Source organism: Sprattus sprattus, assembly GCF_963457725.1.
Source record: "Sprattus sprattus genome assembly, chromosome: 13".
In the NCBI taxonomy this organism is placed as follows: Eukaryota; Metazoa; Chordata; class Actinopteri; order Clupeiformes; family Clupeidae; genus Sprattus; species Sprattus sprattus.
Genome location: NC_137911.1, coordinates 5263004 through 5283300, shown reverse-complemented (window position 1 = coordinate 5283300; position 20297 = coordinate 5263004). Strand labels below are relative to the sequence as shown.

General features: G+C 42.4%; 3 protein-coding genes across 3 annotated transcripts in view; 2 read left to right on the top strand and 1 right to left on the bottom strand.

Annotated features, from left to right (window-relative positions):
- Positions 1-2397, bottom strand: part of plcb1 (phospholipase C beta 1) — a gene marked incomplete at both ends in the record, with an annotated part of 48537 nt that extends 46140 nt beyond the window's left edge. Inside the window, 2 exons of the mRNA XM_080850427.1 lie at positions 157-234; positions 2299-2397. Coding sequence (XP_080706553.1) covers positions 157-234; positions 2299-2397 — 177 coding nt within the window. The remainder of the gene's footprint in view (positions 1-156; positions 235-2298) is intronic.
- Positions 2398-4146: 1749 nt separating this feature from the next.
- tmx4 (thioredoxin-related transmembrane protein 4) lies at positions 4147-8607 on the top strand (the record flags this gene model as incomplete). The annotated part of the gene is made up of 8 exons (XM_080850406.1): positions 4147-4322; positions 4791-4906; positions 5844-5889; positions 6151-6279; positions 7154-7199; positions 7552-7653; positions 8154-8226; positions 8366-8607. The coding sequence occupies 8 exons, from the start codon at positions 4147-4149 to the stop codon at positions 8605-8607; spliced, it is 930 nt and encodes a 309-aa protein (XP_080706532.1).
- Positions 8608-12978: 4371 nt separating this feature from the next.
- hao1 (hydroxyacid oxidase (glycolate oxidase) 1) lies at positions 12979-19208 on the top strand (the record flags this gene model as incomplete). Its single annotated transcript, XM_080849862.1, has 8 exons — positions 12979-13115; positions 13919-14070; positions 15296-15551; positions 16501-16676; positions 17990-18081; positions 18304-18462; positions 18643-18712; positions 19141-19208. 8 exons carry the CDS (start codon positions 12979-12981, stop codon positions 19206-19208), a joined length of 1110 nt encoding a protein of 369 aa, XP_080705988.1.
- Positions 19209-20297: the final 1089 nt, after the last annotated feature.

Genomic DNA, 20297 nt, shown 5'->3' with positions numbered 1-20297 from the left:
ATGTGATGACTTTTCCAGCATTTGTGTGTGTGTGAGTGTGTGTGTGTGTTAGAGTGTGAGAGTGTGTGTGTGTGTGTGTGTGTGTGTGTGTGTGTGTGTGTGTGTGTGTGTGTGTGTGTGTGTGTGTGTGTGTGTGTGTGTGTGTGTGCATCCTACCTTATTCTGGTCGGTCCAGTACAGAAAGAAGCCCTGAGGGTCCACGCGTAACGTCACTGAGGTAACCGTTGATGAATCCTACAAAAGTCACAATGAGATAAAATGTACAATGACATGAGCGGCATCACACTGCGTTCTCATATAGGTTTTTATTTTACAGTTATCAAATGTTTTAACCTTTCTTTTATCAAACTGTTTGAGTCGGTTGAATAACTCCACCCAAGTCCCATAGGATTTAGGCAATCTTCTTTAAAATATGTTCTTTTTTCCAGTCTCAAGAGACACTGCGCCTTCTACCAGATCCAATTGCTAAGTTTGACTCAGACATTGCATAAGAGCTCTACATTAAAATGATTCACATCAGCACTGAGCATCCATTTTCATGTTCCCTCAGTGAAGGGTAGGCTACCACATCCACATCCTAGTCCATGTAAAGTGAGTAACCCCTCCCCCATCTTAGTTTAGTCCTGTCAGGGGATGCCCACTTTGCCTGGACACTTTAATGGTGGGGAGATGGGGAAGACGTCTACCCTGAGGAAGAAAAGGGACGATTTTCTACTCAGCCCAGGCACTAAAATATTCAACCAGGCAGGAGGCACAAAACAGAATAAAGCCTTTCAAAAGGGAACTGGTAGGCTAACTCATTGTGTTTGTCTGAGATCTGCCTTAGAACTGCCCACAAAACAGTTATTTAAGTTGGGTGACGACAAACATCTCAGCTGATGTAAGACAGGGTTCTAGGCAAATAGGAACAAGAACAAGAAGAAAATATAAGGATTTAAAGAATGCCAGCTGCCATAGCAACAGACCAGTATTTATTTTTTTCCATCTAGGGTTTAAGCTTTCAACTGTCAACATATTTGGGGGTTTTCGAGGCAACCTTTACTGTGTACCTTCATCTGAAAACTACACAGGCTGTTATATACAATATATTGTGGCCGCTGAACTCTCCAGGATTTCAATATACAGTATATATACACACATACATACATACATACATACATACATACATACACACATACACACATACATACATACATATACATACACATACACATAAATACATAGGCATAGGCATAGGCATATCTACAGTATAAGCATATGCTCAGCATAAGCATAATTCGTATATAACAGGCCTACATTCAACTACAAGAAAACACATGTAGAATCTTCACAAAACAACATTTGTCAGTAATTGTGGTTGTAGACTCATTTCAGTTTTATAAACATAGTAGGCTAGTTCTACATGAGACAAGTTTGAATTACATCTCGTAAATACTGTTACTCTTACAAAATACATTCCTATTTCATTTCATCGATGTTTTTAGAGGAGAGAGGATGGCTTTGGTTGCTATTTTAAACTTCTTGAGGGAAAAACTGTAGAAAACCAACAGGTGACACCAAGACAACCACACGCAGCTGAACTCTCCAGGATTTATCAAATAACCATGCAGTAGTCGTTATTGAGTACAGTTGCCACCTTTTTACTCTAAAGATCTACCATCTCTACAAATCAAATCATACATTGATCTTTTGTAATGGCATTTACAATCGGACAGTCTGCCGCTCAATTTCACTGACCGTCCTGGCATGACCGCACTAGGTTTTAGTCATCGGTCTCTGCTGTACAAAGTGAGAGTGACGTGATGTCCAATCGGAATTCATACAACATTCACATACACATTTGATGAATGCATTTAGTGAACAGTGGTGCGTCTTGAGATTTTTTTTCAGCTCTGATTTAAAGCTACGGCAGACTTCACAGCAGTCTGTCTTACCCTGGCATATGGATGTCGGTTAAGCCGGATGAAATATTCTGAAATATTCTGCTACTTCAATGTAAGGCTTGTAGGCTACAAACCATAAGGATCCGTAGGCTACAATCTAGCCTACTGTGAAGTGTTTGTCGACTAAGCCGTTTCAACTGTCAACTACCTTAACTGACTTAATAGGTGGTTGGAGGGTATCTTATTTGAAGTGACAGGCAAGTTGAAGCGATAGGCTATGTTGATTGGAACTGCGGTAGCAATCGTGGCATTTCATCTTCAAGATATCAGACTAGACATAGCGGAGTTACCATGGAAATACAAAAAACATTATGTTTCAATACATATCCAACCTGTCGGTGATGCATATACTTACATCATCCCATTTCATAAACCTGCTGCCTTTCTTCAGATTCTCTGGAACGGAGATCCGTTTGAGCTGCAGAGCGTGAACCCCAGGCTGTGCCCCTGCCATTTACACATTTAGGCTGCTTCCAGGACCATCAAATACTGGTTCTTTTCTGCTATTGCCCAAATCAGGGCTTCAAGTGATCTTGTGCTTTAAATCAATTTTGTATGTTTACAAAAAGCCATGAAAGGATTCATCTTGAATGTATTGCATGGCATTTCATTCATAATCTTTCATGTCCGAGCCTTGCTAGAGATTCCGGGAGATGCAAGAGAAGCCAGCAGGAAGAAACGCGCCGTAAACAGTGAAGTGTCAGTCAGTGTAGCTGCAACCGGTGAGAGAGTATCCTCCGCGCATTGACTCATTTGCAGCACTCAACGCATGAGCGATTCGCTTACTGAAAATCAGCGCCTCCTAGTGTGCTTACTAGTGTCATATGAATGGCCACCCTGAAGTGTACAGCAGGGAGTAAATCTGTAAGTAAAAGTTAGGAGTCTGGGATGGATGAACAAATAGTTTTTAGACATCATCAGATACAGCAATAACAAGACGTTTGCCATGAGGACATCACTGCATGGCATGGTGGCAAAATTGAGGATTATGTATGGCTTTCATAGCAGTGCACCAACCAGGGTCACAAGTGTAGACGTGTTCACCCTTGTTAACCTGTAGCCTACTGATGAAATGTAAAAAAAAAAAAAAAAAAAACAATGAAGAATGTAACACATTTCAAGTAGGCTATGTTTGGCGTAAAGTTACATTTTTATACTGGCCATTGGGCAAAATAGGTTAATAAATGGCTTGGAGAATGCCCAGCATCCACACTTGGCATTTTGATATTCAGCTTTTAAAATTCTGTTGGTGGGTTGCCTCATGAACTAAAGAATCCCATTATCTCACTGAAAGGTGAGTATTAGCATCTGTCATGTGAGAACAGAGGGGGCGGTGACTGGGAGGATGCTTCTTTGCTTATGGCATATGTAGATTTAGGGCCAATGCTCTCATGTTCCAGCAAAAACCTGCATTTGCTGGTGTCACAGTTATAACATACTGGTTTTGCTGGGTAATGCTGGTAGACAAACACATCTTGATCACTATTCGTCATGCCTGAACACACTGAAGAATGTAGGCCATGCTGGTCATTTCTCAGAAGAAAAAAACAGACCAGCTTAATGTTATTTTGAACATGCCAGTGTATATTAACCGGAACCCATGTGTGTTGGTATTTGCCTGGTCATGCATATTCGAAGTCATGCATGTCAATGATAAAGAATACATTTTAAAAACCTGCCCAAATAAATAGGCCCTCTCTTTTTGGGTTTGTAGAATAGGCCTATCTACGACCCAATCAAGACAGCGAAATTGAGCACAAAGAAAATACACTGATTGTTCCTAATTGTGGCGGTTTCTAGAACAAGGTTGGTTACCTTCTGATTCCCATGTGGAGGCAATTTTATGAATTGTTGCCGTTTTTCGATTTAGGCAATTCGATTTTATTTTTTTTTACAAGCATGCACAAGCACTCAATTCTACCTCATTATGCATGTATGTTCATTACATAGTAACATATGCGATGTTGAGCCATGATTATTAACTGTCACAAAAGCAGTAGCCTACAATGTTGTTACACGAGAGAGACCACAACAACCGATAAACGTCGATCAATATTTTTTATTTTTGACAAGTGAACAAGCGTTTGCTGCAGTGGTGCACCATCATTCTTCGGGGTTGGAGGACTCCAGAAATGTCTCGGTCCACCTTAAAAAAGGGGGCAATATCATTTCCTGGTTGTTGGCCTTCGTGTGCATTAGCAATATGGCGGGATACAAATGCTGTTGGAAGTTGAAATATGATAGAAGCAGACTGTGGATTTATTCCTTGTTATTGGCCTTACTGATAATTTCACCCATCGCCTCATCTGACAATATCGTTTTGAACGTCGCAGACGCAAACTGGACTGTCATTTTAGAAGGGGAGTGGATGTTAAAATTGTGAGTAGAGGCAGTTTGAATTATGTAAATATCAAATAGCTGGTTTGACAGTATTATTTCATGATTTCCACTGCACACAAACTCTATTAGGTAAAATCTATCAACGTGCATGTAATAATGCTATGCAATTGTTAACCAAAACGCTCGGCTCTACAACCCCCCGGAAATGTTACGAATGCTAGCTAACTACTCTAACATTACTGGAAACATTGTAACGCTAGTCTACCTTTATAAGTTTAACTAAACGATGATTTTCACTATGCCAAGTATTTTGCTGTTTTAGTGTTGCGCATTCGTTTGTGGACTTTTGCAAGTTGCACGTCATATGATTCAAATATTCAAATATCGATGGCCAGCCTCACAGTAATGCCAACATCAGTCACTGACATCTGTCCCTGATGGTCTCAGTCGGTTTTCTGTTGATGTGACATACTAGTGATCCATATGCTTCCCCTTCTCTCTGTTCAGCTATGCCCCGTGGTGCCCAGCTTGTCAACATCTCCAAAATGACTGGGACGGGTTTGCTGCACTAAGCGAGGCCCTGGGTATCTCTGTTGGAAAGGTGGACGTGACACAACAGCCAGGTATGCTTTAAACCGCCCCCACCCCCAAACTGTCTTTACAATTTACCATTTCCCCTCTTTGTGTAGGCTACTAATTTGGAATAGGGTTAATGTTTATAAATTATACCTATCTACCATGCAATACTAAAACAGTAACCTGGTAGGGCTACATCATGTTTCAGCTGTTATTGGGCTGTTATTTTAGGCAGCGATTTAGCAGAATTAATTGTAGGTAACAATAAGGCAAGATACAAGCATGGTGGCAAAATCCATACTGTGGGATTCAGTCAATGCATGTGGTTAATCAGAAACAAACAAACTAATCAATGAATTACAGAAGACAATGTAAAACAGCATACAGCCAGGTAAATGAATGCTTTTATACAATTGCCAAATTTGCCCAAAAGGATTTTACACAACTGGCAAACGATCCATTCCAAGTGCTGGTTAGTGTTCTATGGAACCTGTAGCGGTTTTGTCATGTAGTGCGGGAAAGCACTGAAAAGCCTTTGCTACAACTGACAACCCCACTAGCAGCTTTTTCATAGCAGTGAGTAGCACATGAAATTGAGCAATGTTCAGCAAGCGTTAAGCAGGGCAAGGTGAAATGTCCCCACGTCTCTCCTGTGCTTCCACAAATAGTCCCCCTTCACGGATGTAGTGGTGCTTGAATATGGTCTCCTCTCCCCTGCTTTGAGTCGGGCAGACAGAGAGGTGCACTGCTTCACTGAGTACTGCCCCCACCCCCACTCCTGTTCCAGCTCCAGTTCCAGCTCCAGCTTCATCCCCTGCGCCTCTCCAGGATACTTTAGTTGGCACTGGCCACCTCCACCCACGCCTTTAAGAGCTTGATTAGCATGGGGACTAAAGACAGCGCTGCCATGCTCTGCAGTGCGCAGCGCTCAGGGCTTAATTTTTCTTACTTTTTTCTCTCTCTTTTTCTCTGTCTGTTGCTTAGGTCTGAGTGGGCGGTTCCTCGTGACAACGCTGCCAACTATATTCCAGTAAGTCCTCAGATGACTGATAATTAATACGTTTCATATCAGCCATATGCCACTCACACCTACGCATGCCAGCATTCACACAATGCAAATGTCTGCTGGCTTTCAGTCAATTTTCTTGGTGAAAACAGTTATGGCCAATTGCACATCAGTTATTTCACAGCACAGCTAAAGTTTAGTTTCCGAGAAGAGTCAGCTCTGCATTGAATAATGAGATAACAATGGGTGTGTTGGGTAATGGAGTCTGCCTTCTTCACACTGCAGTGCTAAAGATGGAAACTTCCGGAGGTACATGTCCTCGCGGTCTATTGAGGACTTCCAAGCGTACATCTCCCTGCAGAAGTGGGAGCTAGTGGAGCCCTTGCCAGGGTGGAAGTCACCATCCTCTTTCCTGTAAAGACGTCTACTCTTTCCAAACTCTTCTGTGTGCTATGTGTACTACTCTCCTGGATGGGGATTTATGACCATTACAGTCGTAGGATAGAGATATATTTTAAGTGTTTAAGATAGATATTAATAATTCAAAACAGTACATGTAATGTTTTACATGAAGGCATTAGATCTACATGGCAAAACAACCTTACCCTACCCTAATCTGAAACTTAGGCTGCAAGACCTCTGGTCCATTTTGAGTTGTTGACAGTTTAGTTGGAAGCCCAGCTCTGCATGATGTTGAAACATGTGCTGTTCATAGTATGCAGTCTACAGTTAGCCTATTCCTGGCTAAGGAAGCTGTTTATAGTGTGCAGTTTACAGTAAACCTATTCCTTGCTAAGGAAGCTGTTCATAGTGTGCAGTCTACAGTTAGCCTATTCCTTGCTAAGGAAGCTGTTCATAGTTTGCAGTCTACAGTTAGCCTATTCCTTGCTAATGAAGCTGTTCATAGTGTGCAGTCTACAGTTAGCCTATTCCTTGCTAAGGAAGCTGTTCATAGTTTGCAGTCTACAGTTAGCCTATTCCTTGCTAAGGAAGCTGTTCATAGTTTGCAGTCTACAGTTAGCCTATTCCTTGCTAATGAAGCTGTTCATAGTGTGCAGTCTACAGTTAGCCTATTCCATGCTAAGGAAGCTGTTCATAGTGTGCAGTCTACAGTTAGCCTATTCCTTACTAATCTTCGCACTCAGTCTCTCTAATGTTATTTATTTGCTTAGTTACGTTTCACTTAAACTCCTGTTAGAATTGATATTCTTAAAGTCTCTGGCCCTGTGAGTATTGTTTCTCTGACCTGGGTGACCTCCTTCACCATGAGATGTGTTGTCTTCCACAGTATGTCGGGCATGGCGGCTCTCTTCCGTCTCTCAGTCTGGATCAGGGTGAGCACCGGCTTTCTGATGTGGCATTTCAGAGACTTCAACGGAATTGCTGCCCACATATGAACCCTAGTTTGACGTTTATTTAATTTAAAATACCTTTGCAAGCTCATTATTTTACATGTCTACTCTATTATAGTTCAGCCGGTTCTTGCTACTCCAGGCATATCCACAAAGTGCATTATTAATGTATATATTTCAGCCGAGGCTTCTTACTTAGCCCACACATATGAGGACATGCTGGAGATAATGGCTCCTCTTAACTGAAAGCATGCTACATAATGTAATGATCTCTCCTTGGAAGCCTGATTCACCCCACACCACTGACCCTCGGTCTGTTTCGTATTCTTCTCAGCAAATTCACAACTACCTGACTGACATCCTTGGCATTCCTGCATGGGGCTCCTACATCATATTTGCACTTGTAACCTTGTTCACGGGGCTGCTTCTTGGCCTGGTGAGTGGAATGACATTTTTTTCTGGCACACGGCATATTTCAGAACAATCAGTTCTCCACTGGTGGATTGGGAGCCACCAGGGGTTCTGCTAACTATCTCATCTCAAAGGATACTTGACAAAAGGAGTTTGCAGTAGTCAAAAAGAACAGTGTGGTGTATTCCCTCTGTCACCACATATACACACGCGTCTCTAGGCATTATCCTCTCTTCAAGAAAACAACAGAAGTAATGTGTATATGTTCTTATTTGAATCATCAGTCTCCTCTTTTTTTTGCTGAACATAAAGACATAAAGGGGCTTAGCGCATGGAAAAGGCACCTTCCTGTTCCACTGTGTTATACAATTCTGTGTTATACAATATGTGGTGATGTAAATCTGCAGAGGGTTCTAGCATTGACTGGATATTGGGGGTGGTTTTCATTTCTCAGCCCTTTTTTTTCTGGAAAATTGCAGTCGAGTTGTGCAGTGCTGAGCCTTTTTTCTCTCTACATTGTTGTAGATGTTGGTCTTGATCGCAGACTTCTTTTGGCCATCAAGACCAAAACAAAATGAGCTGAAAGCTGAAACAAAAGGTAATTGCAAGACATTCACAAGAAATAATGTGTCTCAAGAACGTATTAAAAATCATTCTCTAAAGATCTGTTCTGTGGATACCAGTTTAGTGGGTACAATTTAACTTGTCCTCCTGTTGTTGCATTGTTTGACTGACAGCAGGACTGAAGGATGAAGGCTCTGAAGAGGAGATGGAGGCCCCCCTGATGGAGGGCAGGAGAGCGTGGGATGCAGACAACGAGAGTGAGCGTGTCTCTGGCGAGGACTCCACTGAGGACGACACCACCCCCGTCGCGGAGGTGGCAGACATCGCCACCGCGCCCCACGGACACAGCGACGCCCCCACAGACCTGAGGAAGAGGAGGCCCCAAGAGCCGCAGGACTCATCAGAGGGCACCTAACATCCCCCCACCCCACCCCTGAACCATATACCAGTCACCGTCTTTTTATATCTCGTCCACAGTATTTGCTGTTTTTAAAATGCCCTCCATCCATATTATACAAGCCACGCCGGGTCCTAACATTCCCCGATGGCCCATGTTCTTCCAGGAGGGCTTTTTGCATGAACACAGGTGCATACTCCTCACCCTGATGGGCGATGCCAAATCTTTTACCACAGGCCTCTGGAAGTGTTTTTCAATGTCTTATTTTCAGTCACATACCAAAATAATGATATCATGCAGTATAACAACAAAGATAAAAAAAATGACTTGTATAACTATATATAATCCAAATAATGCCTGGTCATCAACATATACAACATATTTAACAATGAGAAACAGAATATCAACAAAAAAATCCAGAAAACTGCATTTTATGAGATTTATGACTTTATTTGCCTTTGATGCAAAAAATAAGTATTTGAACCCCCAAGCAAACAGCAAGAATTCTGGCTCCCAATGGCCAGTTATGTGCCCAAGAAGCACACAGATTAGTCCTCATTAGGTCTAACAAAGTTTACCTGATCTCAACTGGTGACCTGTATAAAAGAAACCTGTCCAAAGAATCATACTTCACACCTTCAACCTCACCACCATGGGCAAGACCAAAGAGTTGTCCAAGGACGTCAGAGATAAGATTGTAGACCTGTACAAGGCTGGAATGGGCTACAAAACCATTGGCAAGCAGCTTGGTGAGAAGCAGATAACTATTAGTGCGATTATTCATAAATGGAAGCAACACCAAACAACTGTCAGCCGCTCTAGGTCTGGGGCTCCATGCAAGATATCCCCTCATGCGGTATCGGTGATCATCCGAAAGGTGCAGAATAACCCCAGAACTACAAAGGGGGAGCTTGTGAATGATCTCAAGGCAGCTGGGACCACAGTCACCAAGAAAACCATTGGTAACACACTACGCCGTAATTCTTCGAAGAACTGCAGCATTCGCAAGGTCCCCCTGCTCAAGGAAGCACATATACAGGGCCATCTGAAGTTTGCCAATGAACACTTGAATGATTCTAAGGAGGATTGGGAGACAGGATGTGTTCAGATGAGACCAAAATCAGGCTGTTTGGCATCAACTAGACTTGCCGCGTTTGGAGGGGGAAGAATGCTGAATATGACACCATCCCCACCGTCAAGCATGGTGGTGGAAACATTGTGCTTTGGGCTGTTTCTCTGCCAAGGGTACAGGACGACTCCACCGCATCGAGGGGACTATGGATGGGGCCATGTAACGTGCAATATTGGGCTTGAACCTCATTCCCTCATTCCCTCCCATTGAAACGCAACCTTAAGGATTTGGAGAGGATCTGCAAAGAGGAGTGGACCAAAATCCCTCCTGAGATGTGTGTAAACCTGGTGACCAACTACAAGAAATGTCTGATGTCTGTGCTTGCCAACAAGGGTTATTCCACCAAGTGCTAAGTCATGTTTAGCTAGGGGTTCAAATACTTATTTTTTGCATCAAATGCAAAAAAAAGTCATAAATGTTATAAAATGCAGTTTTCTGGATTTTTTTTGATATTCTGTTTCTCACTGTTAAAATACACCTACCATTACAATTCTAGATCACACATTTCTTTGCGAGGGGCCAAACTTGCAAAATCGGCAAGGGTTCAAATACTTATTTTCCCCACTGTAGCCATGTTCATCATCTTTTTAGGATCACAAAGTACTTTCAGTTTTTTTCCTGCATGTATGACTGCATAACTAAACCAAACGGACTCGGGAGGAGCTGGTTGAAAGTGAAATACTAACCACACAAAATGTTCAGTCCTAATGCAGCACAGGGTTTATTGATGTCCATTGTTTTTGAGAATACAACAGATAGATTTGCACAGGTGGTTAACATAGCAGTCATTCCAGAAGACAATCGTCACCCTGAACTACATATTTTAGTCAGCTGTGATGTTTTATTTGATCTGGATATACAGTATGATTTTTTTTTTTTACTCTCAGGAGAGTGAATCCACTCTGGTATGTCCTTAATGATCACCTAAGGGACGATTGGGGAGCACTTAACAGGACTTAGCTGAGCTTGAACAGCCCTACTTCTTTAAGTGGACAAGTATGCAGTCACGACTAGCGTGCAGTTAGCACACGGTGCCCAGAGGCATGGAAGGTTGTGTGTTTTTTTTTTGTTTTTTTTTTATGAAATGAGCCTAAATCGTGTTCTTACATGCAAGGATATATATATATATATATATACACACGTATGTGTCCTTGCTATGTGTTCACTGCCTTTACCCAGTAAAATAAATAGATTCCAGGCAATGGACATTTTTCCTGAAGAAAGCCATTGAAATCACCAATAGTTGTATTTATATATCTAATTTTATTGATAATGATCATATGCACATTCTTAGATTTTAAGATTTGGGTGCTTTTTGAGACCTTTGGAAATTTTGAAAGTAATTTTTTTTTTACTTTCGGTTTTATAAGGCAAATAGACTGTTGCACAACATACATTGTATTGAACACAGGTGTGTTCACAGATCAGTGGTTGTTTTAAGTATTCACTATACCTTATGGTTGAAGAACAATATTTCATGTGAAATGATTCTACTGACTGCAAATAAAGTTAGTCCATACACATCGACACTGATCCCAGTCCAGTGAACACATCGATACTGACCCCAGTCTTTGGGATTTTAACTGTTTGCTTTGTAGACAAAAGTTTGAGCTTTGCCTGCAAACACTTATATGGGGCCAGAAATACATACAGCCTACTGTATATTCAAAACGCAAAACAAAGCATTGGGTACGTCATTGCCCTTTCTTTTAGGTCTGTTTAGATGAGTGTTTGTACTAGAGTCATGTGTTTAGACTTACAGATACATGCACACCATTGTTGGAGCCGGGTCTGTGCCAGCTTTGTAGTCCATTCTTTTTGAAATGTTACCTACAGCTCACAGACCCACACAACCAACTCTTAGCGTTTGATTTTGTTCATTTCATCACAAAGTATGATTGTGCCATTGTTGTCTATGTGACTGTTTTGTACATTTTAACCTAAGGAAATATTTTATCTTTGTTTGAATTGTGAAACTGTCTTTTGAATTTTAGGTTTCAGATAAAAGATAACTTTGACTTTTCTAAAGCACTCCATTTATTTGACTTTGTATGTTATGTTAAGCCGTTATTACCTGACCTGTAAATGCAATTTGAAGATTCAGAAAAATGGATTGACGTAAAGTGTTTGAGGTGTTGAAGTTTATTATCCATTTCTACAGATGTGAATGAAAAATGTCTTAAAGTCTTCTGATATGGGTTTTAATTATTATCTCTGTTCAAGCAACTAGCTGGGCTTAAACCAAATAGACACACAGTGATCCCCTTACATCACTAAAGAATAGACTTTCTCCATAGCTAGTTCAGGCCTTTGCATAACGTAAAAAGGACAATCTCACAGAAGTTGTGCTGTTGGCCAGCCCTTGATATCTGGTCACATAGCATCATCACATCACACCACCATCCAAATGTACCTTTACTTTGATTTTCTCATCAGTCACGTGTGCTGTCCTGATCTGCACTGTAGATTGAAAAGACCTTCGGACTGCCTTGCCCCCCTGTCTGCCTCACGATGCTTTAAATATTAATCAGGTGGTGAATGTGTGTTGTATGTGGACATGTCCTCTCATCATGTATAGGTTGGCTTTTGTTCTGCTTGGTTGGTAAAAGTTTCTCTTGGTGCCGAGCACAGGCTATGCAGTGCCTTCACCGAGTGCTCCGTGTCCTTTCATGAACCCCTCTGTAATGTGTGGGAGACTGAGCGCTGCCACGCAGTTACGTAAAGCTACTGGGGAGGATTTAAAGAGAGCCAAATTCAAACACATCCAGGAATACATCTGCAGCCTGCAACCTACACAGGGATGATACGGAGCTGCAGAGAGTGTTCTGTGGGCAGTGCCTGGGGCGTATTCAGCATGTTATAGAAAAGGGTGAGATGTAGGCATGGTCAGATATACAACACAGCAGATTGGAACGTCAAGTTAACACTGCAGAAAGAATGGGTGGTCAGGGGTCATTGTGAACCATGAAAGGGAGAATGGCCTCCAACAACAGCATTGATTGGTTTATTTTCTGCCTTTTTCTGCTCTGTGTGGGCTGCTGACAAAGCAAGCCAAACGCCCTGAAGTGACACCAGAGGCCAACTATCTGCCTTGGTTAGGCATACACCTTCCTAATATCATCTAGAAGTTCACTTCTACCAAAGAAAAGAGAAAAGGAGGGAAGTTAATGATTGATAAGTTGCCCTTCTGATCTCTGTGAACATGGACTGCGGTGTTTGTAGCTGATTTTGAGGTGTTTGTGTGTGTGTTGGAAAACATGTCCGACAAGCCGGTGTGTGTTGCTGATTTTGAGCTGCATGCTCAGAAAGTTCTCCCTAAGGCTGTGTTCGATTACTATGTCTCAGGGGCGGACGACCAGGAAACACTGAGTGACAATGTGGCTGCTTTCTCCAGGTATGTGACAGTCCCATCTGTAATGTCAAGTCTGAAGCTTTCTGTTCTCCTCACTCCTCTGAGTGACTCACAACACCTCAAGTAGCAATGGCAGGTTTAATGACAACCGTATACATTATTCCAATTATTTTCATCCCAGCTGATCTGTGTTGATACTTTTTTTTTCAAATACATGATTATCATAGTTGCAATGCAATAAAAACGTAGGAACATAAGAACATAGAATTGTAAATGTTGAAACTGAGAAGGTTGTTACACAGTTGTATTTTACATGCTGTATTATATTAATGTGAGCTAGCAAAATAATACATGGATTCCACCTTAAATGTGCCAACCGTTAAACACTTACGACCAGTTTGCTGCCTATTTTTAGCTCTGCTCCTTGTGATTCTTGCCTGAGGTCAGGAGTAGTTAGTGTTTAGCGGATATATATCTCTGTGTTGAATGCCTTTTCTCTTGCTGTTGCCCCGGCTTTGTGTGGGTGATCAGACATAACTCCCCTACGCCATAGCACGCCAGAAAAACATCCTGTGGCAACAACTGCAGAAAAAAACATAATCTTAAACACTGCTTCACATGAATATATGCATTAATGCAACTCAGCCATCCCATGAGCATTTGTCAGCAAGGGAACTGTTGTGATTTTTCCACTTAAATTTCCATTCATTACAAACTCTTAACATTCAGACCACAATTTAACATTGTGCCCTCAGCAACCACAGAAGTCCTGATCCAGGGTCAGGCCCTTGGACACATTCAGTCTCCCTGAACAACGTGGCTGCTTTGTTTTCTTTCATGCTTAGGTGGAGGTTCCGTCCCAGGGTGCTGCGAGACGTGTCCAAGATGGACCTGTCTGCCACGGTGCTTGGCCAACGGCTCAGCATGCCTATCTGTGTGGCTGCCACCGCCATGCAGAGGATGGCCCACCCCGACGGGGAGACCGCCACAGTCAGAGGTCGGTTGGTTTGCGTAACAGTTGGACTTTAAAGGGGGCATGCATAATTAATTTGTTGACTGTTGATTGACCACCAGTTCATGTTGATGTTTCTTTATTCATGGGCATCCATTTTCAGCACCATGCTGATATCAGATATGCTTATAAAATAAAGATATTTAAAGTAATTGTAAATTCCATTTCCATTGTGTTCAGTGTGTTGAGCAGGGTTAGAAGAAGCTTATTTTGATGGGGTGAGAGGTCACCAGCAAGGGTCATAGTTCGTCTTTTTCAAACAAGTTTCACAGAACCTTTGGACTCATGCAAAGGCTAACAGGGAGTCACTAACCAGGCCTGATGGATGTGCCCATATTGTGAACTGGTGACTCTTTCCTGATCCGTTTAAAGGGATTCTGGGTCTTCACTGCCATCTCCTGCACAAACTGAGATCTGTGATTCATGGTGTGTAGGGAGAAGCTACAGAGAGGGAAATGCCTGGTGAAACATTCTTCAGATGCCTCAAGAATGTTCTTTCCCCATGAGTAATTGTATGTTCTGAATGTGTTAATATTCTGAAGAAAAACAAAGTCGTGGTGTTTACTGAGACATAGTGAGAGACAAATAGGATGTGTCTCCTTCACCTAATCGGGATCATCAGTTGGAGTCTGAATAGCATAGCTTTGGTAAACAACCCCTCAAAGAATACAAACATGACAGAGCAATTACTGCAACAAGGGTAAACACAATCTCTAATTGCCTCTAATGTCTATACACAGACTGACAGTTTGAAAAGGGGGATGAAGCAATGAGACACTTGATAGCTGGGGGAAATAAGAACTCAAATTCTTTATTTGATCTGTTTCTATTGTTTATCTCAATCTGTATCTGCACATCCATGGACCTGCGCTTCATGTACTCAGAGAGCAGTGAGTACTTTATTTTCAGTCAGTTTAGTTCAGCCACTAGGTGGTGCTATTGGACTTAATAATATTCTGAGAGCCTTCAAGGTTCTTTGCTCACATCGTGACTGTTTGTCATCCCAATTGAAGGGCTCACACAAGAATAGTTCAGGATTCACACTTGCACATTGTTTGCACATGTTCAGAAAATCACAGATCAGTTTAAGCAGTACTACTGGACTCCTTCCATAGCTTAGATTCATCTTTCTTTCTTTTTCTCTCTCTTCCTGTTCTTGCTCTCTCTCTTTCTAATTCTCTTTCTTTCTCTCTCTCTGTCTGTCTCCTAGCCTGCCACGCTGCTGGCACGGGCATGATGCTGAGCTCCTGGGCCACTTCCACCATCGAGGAGGTAGCTGAGGCCAGCCCAGACAGCGTGCGCTGGATGCAGCTGTACATTTACAAGGACAGGGCGCTGACTCAGTCGCTGGTCAGGAGAGCTGAGGAGGCCGGGTATAAGGGCATCTTTGTCACCGTGGACACACCTTACCTTGGCAAGCGGCGCAATGACGTGCGCAACCGATTTAAGCTGCCCTCTCATTTGAGGTAAGGAGCAGGCTAACATGACCTGTCTGTTTGCCAGCAAACAATATGCGGTGTGCCATATGCATATTTGGTCAAACAGATGGGTAGGAATATTTGTCCCACACTCAGAGCAAATGTGTAAACTCAGTGAGTTTTAGTGGCGTTCACTGCTGCAGCCCCAACCAAAATAAACACAACAAACGATGCATGTAGTCATTATTAACAGGCAAGAACAGAGAGGACAGAAAATGAAGAGACGATTAGTTAGTCTGCACCGACGCAGAAGCTGAGCTTATCTTTGTGAGGGGAATAAGAGTGAGTCTTGAATAAAGAAACACACACAAAACTCTGTCTCTCCCCAGTTTTGGAAGTCGTTAAATAGTGTGAGCCCTTTGCATGTCTTTAAAGAGGAGGTTTAATATATGTATGGAAGGAGAGACTGAGGGGAAACCTTTTACTTGTGTCACAGTGCAGATTAGCCTGTCTGTCGCTCCAGAGGATTAATAGGAACTGCTCTGGGGTCAGCCAAAACTCACAATATGCTATTCACAGGGAGACACATGCAGATCTCTCAGGCCCCTAGTCCACCTCCCCACCTCACCAGATGAATTACAGCAATTAACAAATCAAAGAGTTTGTACAAACATTTTACGACCACATTGTAATTTTTATGCATACGTGTAAAAGCCTCTTCCTCCCCTCCATCATCTTGTGACATACGATGAACTTCTCAACCTTTTAGGGGATCTTTTTCTTGGCCCCGTAAATCAAAGAGGCGAAACAACAACAGCAGTGTGTCGAACTTGCGTTGTATGCTGTTTGCCAAAGGAGTCCTTGGCTCCACTTTCAGCCCCGAGACCAAAAACAACACGTTCAGGACTAATTCCATTTAGGCACCTCTCTCTCAAAAAAAGGGCGAGAGACTACCTTTCTTGTTTGTTTATTTTTATTTTTATTTTCTTCTTCACAGGATGTCCAATTTTGACTCTCCAGATTTAGCCTTCTCGTCTAAGGAGGGCTATGGAGAGGATAGCGGCCTGGCTGTGTACGTAGCGCAGGCCATCGATCCCACCCTGCGCTGGGAGGACGTGGCCTGGCTGAAGGGCCTGACCCGGCTGCCCGTGGTGGTCAAGGGGGTTCTGAGAGGTGAGGTGTCTGAGGGGGTTAAGTGATCAGAGTGTCTGGGGTCCACCACAGCTTTTGGGAACTCCCTCTGCACTCTCCACTTCCGCCCCCCCCCCCCCCCCCCCACACACACACACACACACACTGGCCTTGTGTTCTCTCTTTCACCCCCATTGGCTCTGTGCAACACACACCCTTCAGATGAGAAGTGAGGTCGTTTTTTGGTGTGTGTGTGTGTGTGTGTGTGTGTGTGTGTGTGTGTGAATGATCAAACCTGGGACCTGCTGAGTTTATCAGGACAGCCGTGCTGATAAAAGAAGACGAGCTGTGTGTGTGATTTGTTTTGGGGGGTTGGTGAAAAGAGAGAATCTGTGATGATAACACTTTGTCTCCCCCCCGCTGTGATGCGTCTCTCCACTCGCCTTTCGTATCTGCAGAAGCGATAACAAACATTTCAGAGAGGGAGTGATGTGTAAAACCCATTTGAAGTTCTGGAATACTTATTTGAGCACGGCTGCAATAGAGTAAGACAACCTGTAATTCCAACTCAAGGACTGAGCTATAAAACGAGGAGGGAAAAAAGACTTCTTTACCCAAACTTCCAGGAGGAACCATCAATTATCTTAGCTCATAAGTGTAGCACATACGTTTTGGTATAAATCAGTTAATCCTTTTCCCCCCTGCTCGCCGTCTGCATGAAACAGCCTTTCATCATCTCCCTCCGGTAGGCCGCTCAGACGTCCTGTGCGCTGCCATACAGGGCCAAGCCCTGTGGTAATTTATATAGCAGCCTTAAAGACAGAATACCGTTGGATTTGGATGCTTTAACCCCATATATTCTACACTGTAAAAACATACAAAAATATGTCTTTCCATTTTTCAGCATTAATTACTAATGCCACTCTGGATGATGGCTATAGATAGCTTTAAACAGCCAAATTAAATTAACATAAACAATAAGCATGTAAATACAAACACATCTTGGTCATCAACTCCAGAGATTAGATTCTCTAAATGACGAGGATGAAATAGAAATCCACAGGTAGCAATGAGAATTGGTCTGTGCCAGCAGTAGTGATCTATTGCTTTTTACAACTGGTCACGCCACACAAGTCGTTCACTTTGACAGATGTACCATGCTGGGATATCCAAGAGTTCTGACAGTAGGACTGTTGCTAAGGGCAACAACATAGTATTTTAAACACCTACAGTCTGAAGTGTGAGGTCCTGTTTTAACATTTAGGTCCATTTCAATATCAGTGTTCCTTTCCCATTGCTTTTTTAAGCTCTCGGCTGCTTAAAGTTTTCATATATAATTTGTTTTAAACATTTAGCTGAAGATGCAGTTGAGGCCGTAAAGTATGGAGTCGATGGTATACTTGTGTCCAATCATGGAGCAAGACAGCTGGATGGTGTACCTGCCACTGTACGTATCTTTGAAACATCTGGAAATATAACACTGTTATCTGCAGACATTCAGACAAACAAATCATCCCACCTACGGGAACAGTTTAATTGAGATAAAGAAACGATACACAGTGTGTGTTTTGGGATTTTTTTTTATCAGTGGTGTATGGTGTTTAACTGAGCTCTCAATGTTTCAAATGCAGTGTGGAACTGAACCCTTCATTCATCCATTCATTTCCAGATGGATGTGCTGTCAGAGATAGTGGAGGCTGTGGCGGGCCAAGCAGAGGTTTACCTGGACGGAGGAGTTCGGAGAGGCACTGACGTGCTCAAAGCCCTGGCGCTGGGGGCCACAGCAGTGTTTGTAGGTCGCCCCATCCTCTGGGGTCTGGCCTATGAGGTGAGACACACACCTGCAGGATGAGTGTTCACTTGATCTGCACTGACTCAATTCAGTTCAGCACTGTGCTGCAAGATAAGCATCATTCTGTTCTAAGAGGTGTTTTCTTGTTTAAAGGGGGAACAGGGTGTTAGAGGTGCTCCAGGTTCTCTGTTCTAAGAGTTGTGTTCTTGTTTAAAGGGGGAACAGGGTGTTGGAGAGGTGCTCCAGGTTTTCAGTGAAGAGTTCCGTCTGGCGTTGGCACTAGCAGGTAAGGCTTCATCCTCTTCCTCATCATCTGCCTCTCACTGCTATGAAACACAAACTAGTTTTGGAGCCGGAAATGTATTTTGCAGATATGTCATGCCATATGCCAGCTTCCCAGGGTATTAAAAAGAGAATTCAAGCTTCATCCGAGAGGCTGGCCCATTGTAGACACATGGGTAGCTCACTTTAAGGTTCAGTGTCTTCCACGGGGGCAGCATTTTTTCAGATGTACCTAGTTTGGTAACACTGGATAATGTGGAAGATATTATAATGTTTGCATACCTGCCCAAATGCTGTCTTTACATACTTTACTTTTGAAAATCACAGTACAGAGGCTTAAACGTAACAATTATTAGAATGAAGAAATAACAGATGCATTGTTTTATATGATATTTTTAACAAGACTAATTAATGTTTTCCTTTATTCCATAGGATGCCGTTCTGTAAAGGAAATTGATAGATCTATGGTAAAAAGATCTGAGTTCACTTCAAAAATTTGATGTCTGACGAATTCCAAGATTGAATTTAAAACATTAAAATAAGAGTCTAGAAAACATGACCTCAAACACATCAGAATGTGAATCTGAAATACAAGTTTAATACATACGGCAGTGAAAATGCATGCAATAAAACACAAACAGTTTTTTGAGCACATGATGGATTTGTGTTATATGAAGAACATGGCGAGAGTGTCTGCCCAAATCTGCCATTGCGAGGAAAAAGGAAAAACCATAGGCTAGAATCAAGGTCTGCAATTTTCAACCTCAGCTAAAAATAATTCTGTCTAAATCCCACAATGCATTGCTGTGCATAAGATGGCTACATTAGTGTCACGCCAGTGAAGACAGAGAAGAACACCTCGCAGACATAGTCTTCTGATGGAACATATTTAGCATTCAAGGACATTTTAATCCATTCAAATGAGAAGCAAAACAAACAAGCCAGATATTCTCAAGAAGTCCTCAAATCCTGAGATATCTTGCATATATTTATATTGAGATATATGACTGAAACAGCTGGGATGAAGTGTATCACCTGTTTCTTTGGTTTGTTGGTGATGCACTGCTATGGTTTTCATTCCAGTTACACTTCCTGAATTTAATATCACTGCTGCTGATTGATGAGTAGAGTTAAGCAGTAGGACATTTGACTTTTAACAGATTCAACACACTGTTATCCAAACCCCTATGCTTCTAAAGCTGCTTTGATCCAGTGTGGTACAATATGGCTTCCTCTGTCTGAGTCACCCCAGCACATCTGCCACAAGACAGGGATTATGCTGTCATTCAGACAACACACGAGCGTCACCACTTTTGTAACATTTAAAAAAATGTTTATAAATATGTCAATACCACTGATCACTGAAGCATCTCTATAGCTAAGTGATCAAATAAACCGCCCACCACTAAACCGCATACAAGCAATAAATGTAGCTCTCCATATCTCATCTCTCCCTGCACACAGAAAGGATTCTCTGTGAGACGGTCTGCTATTTCCATCATGGCAAGCTGTCTGCATGTCTGCTTAGTCCAGCCCAAGAACACAGTGCATCTGCCAACATCAGGTCCTGCTATATCAAGGCTGGTTGC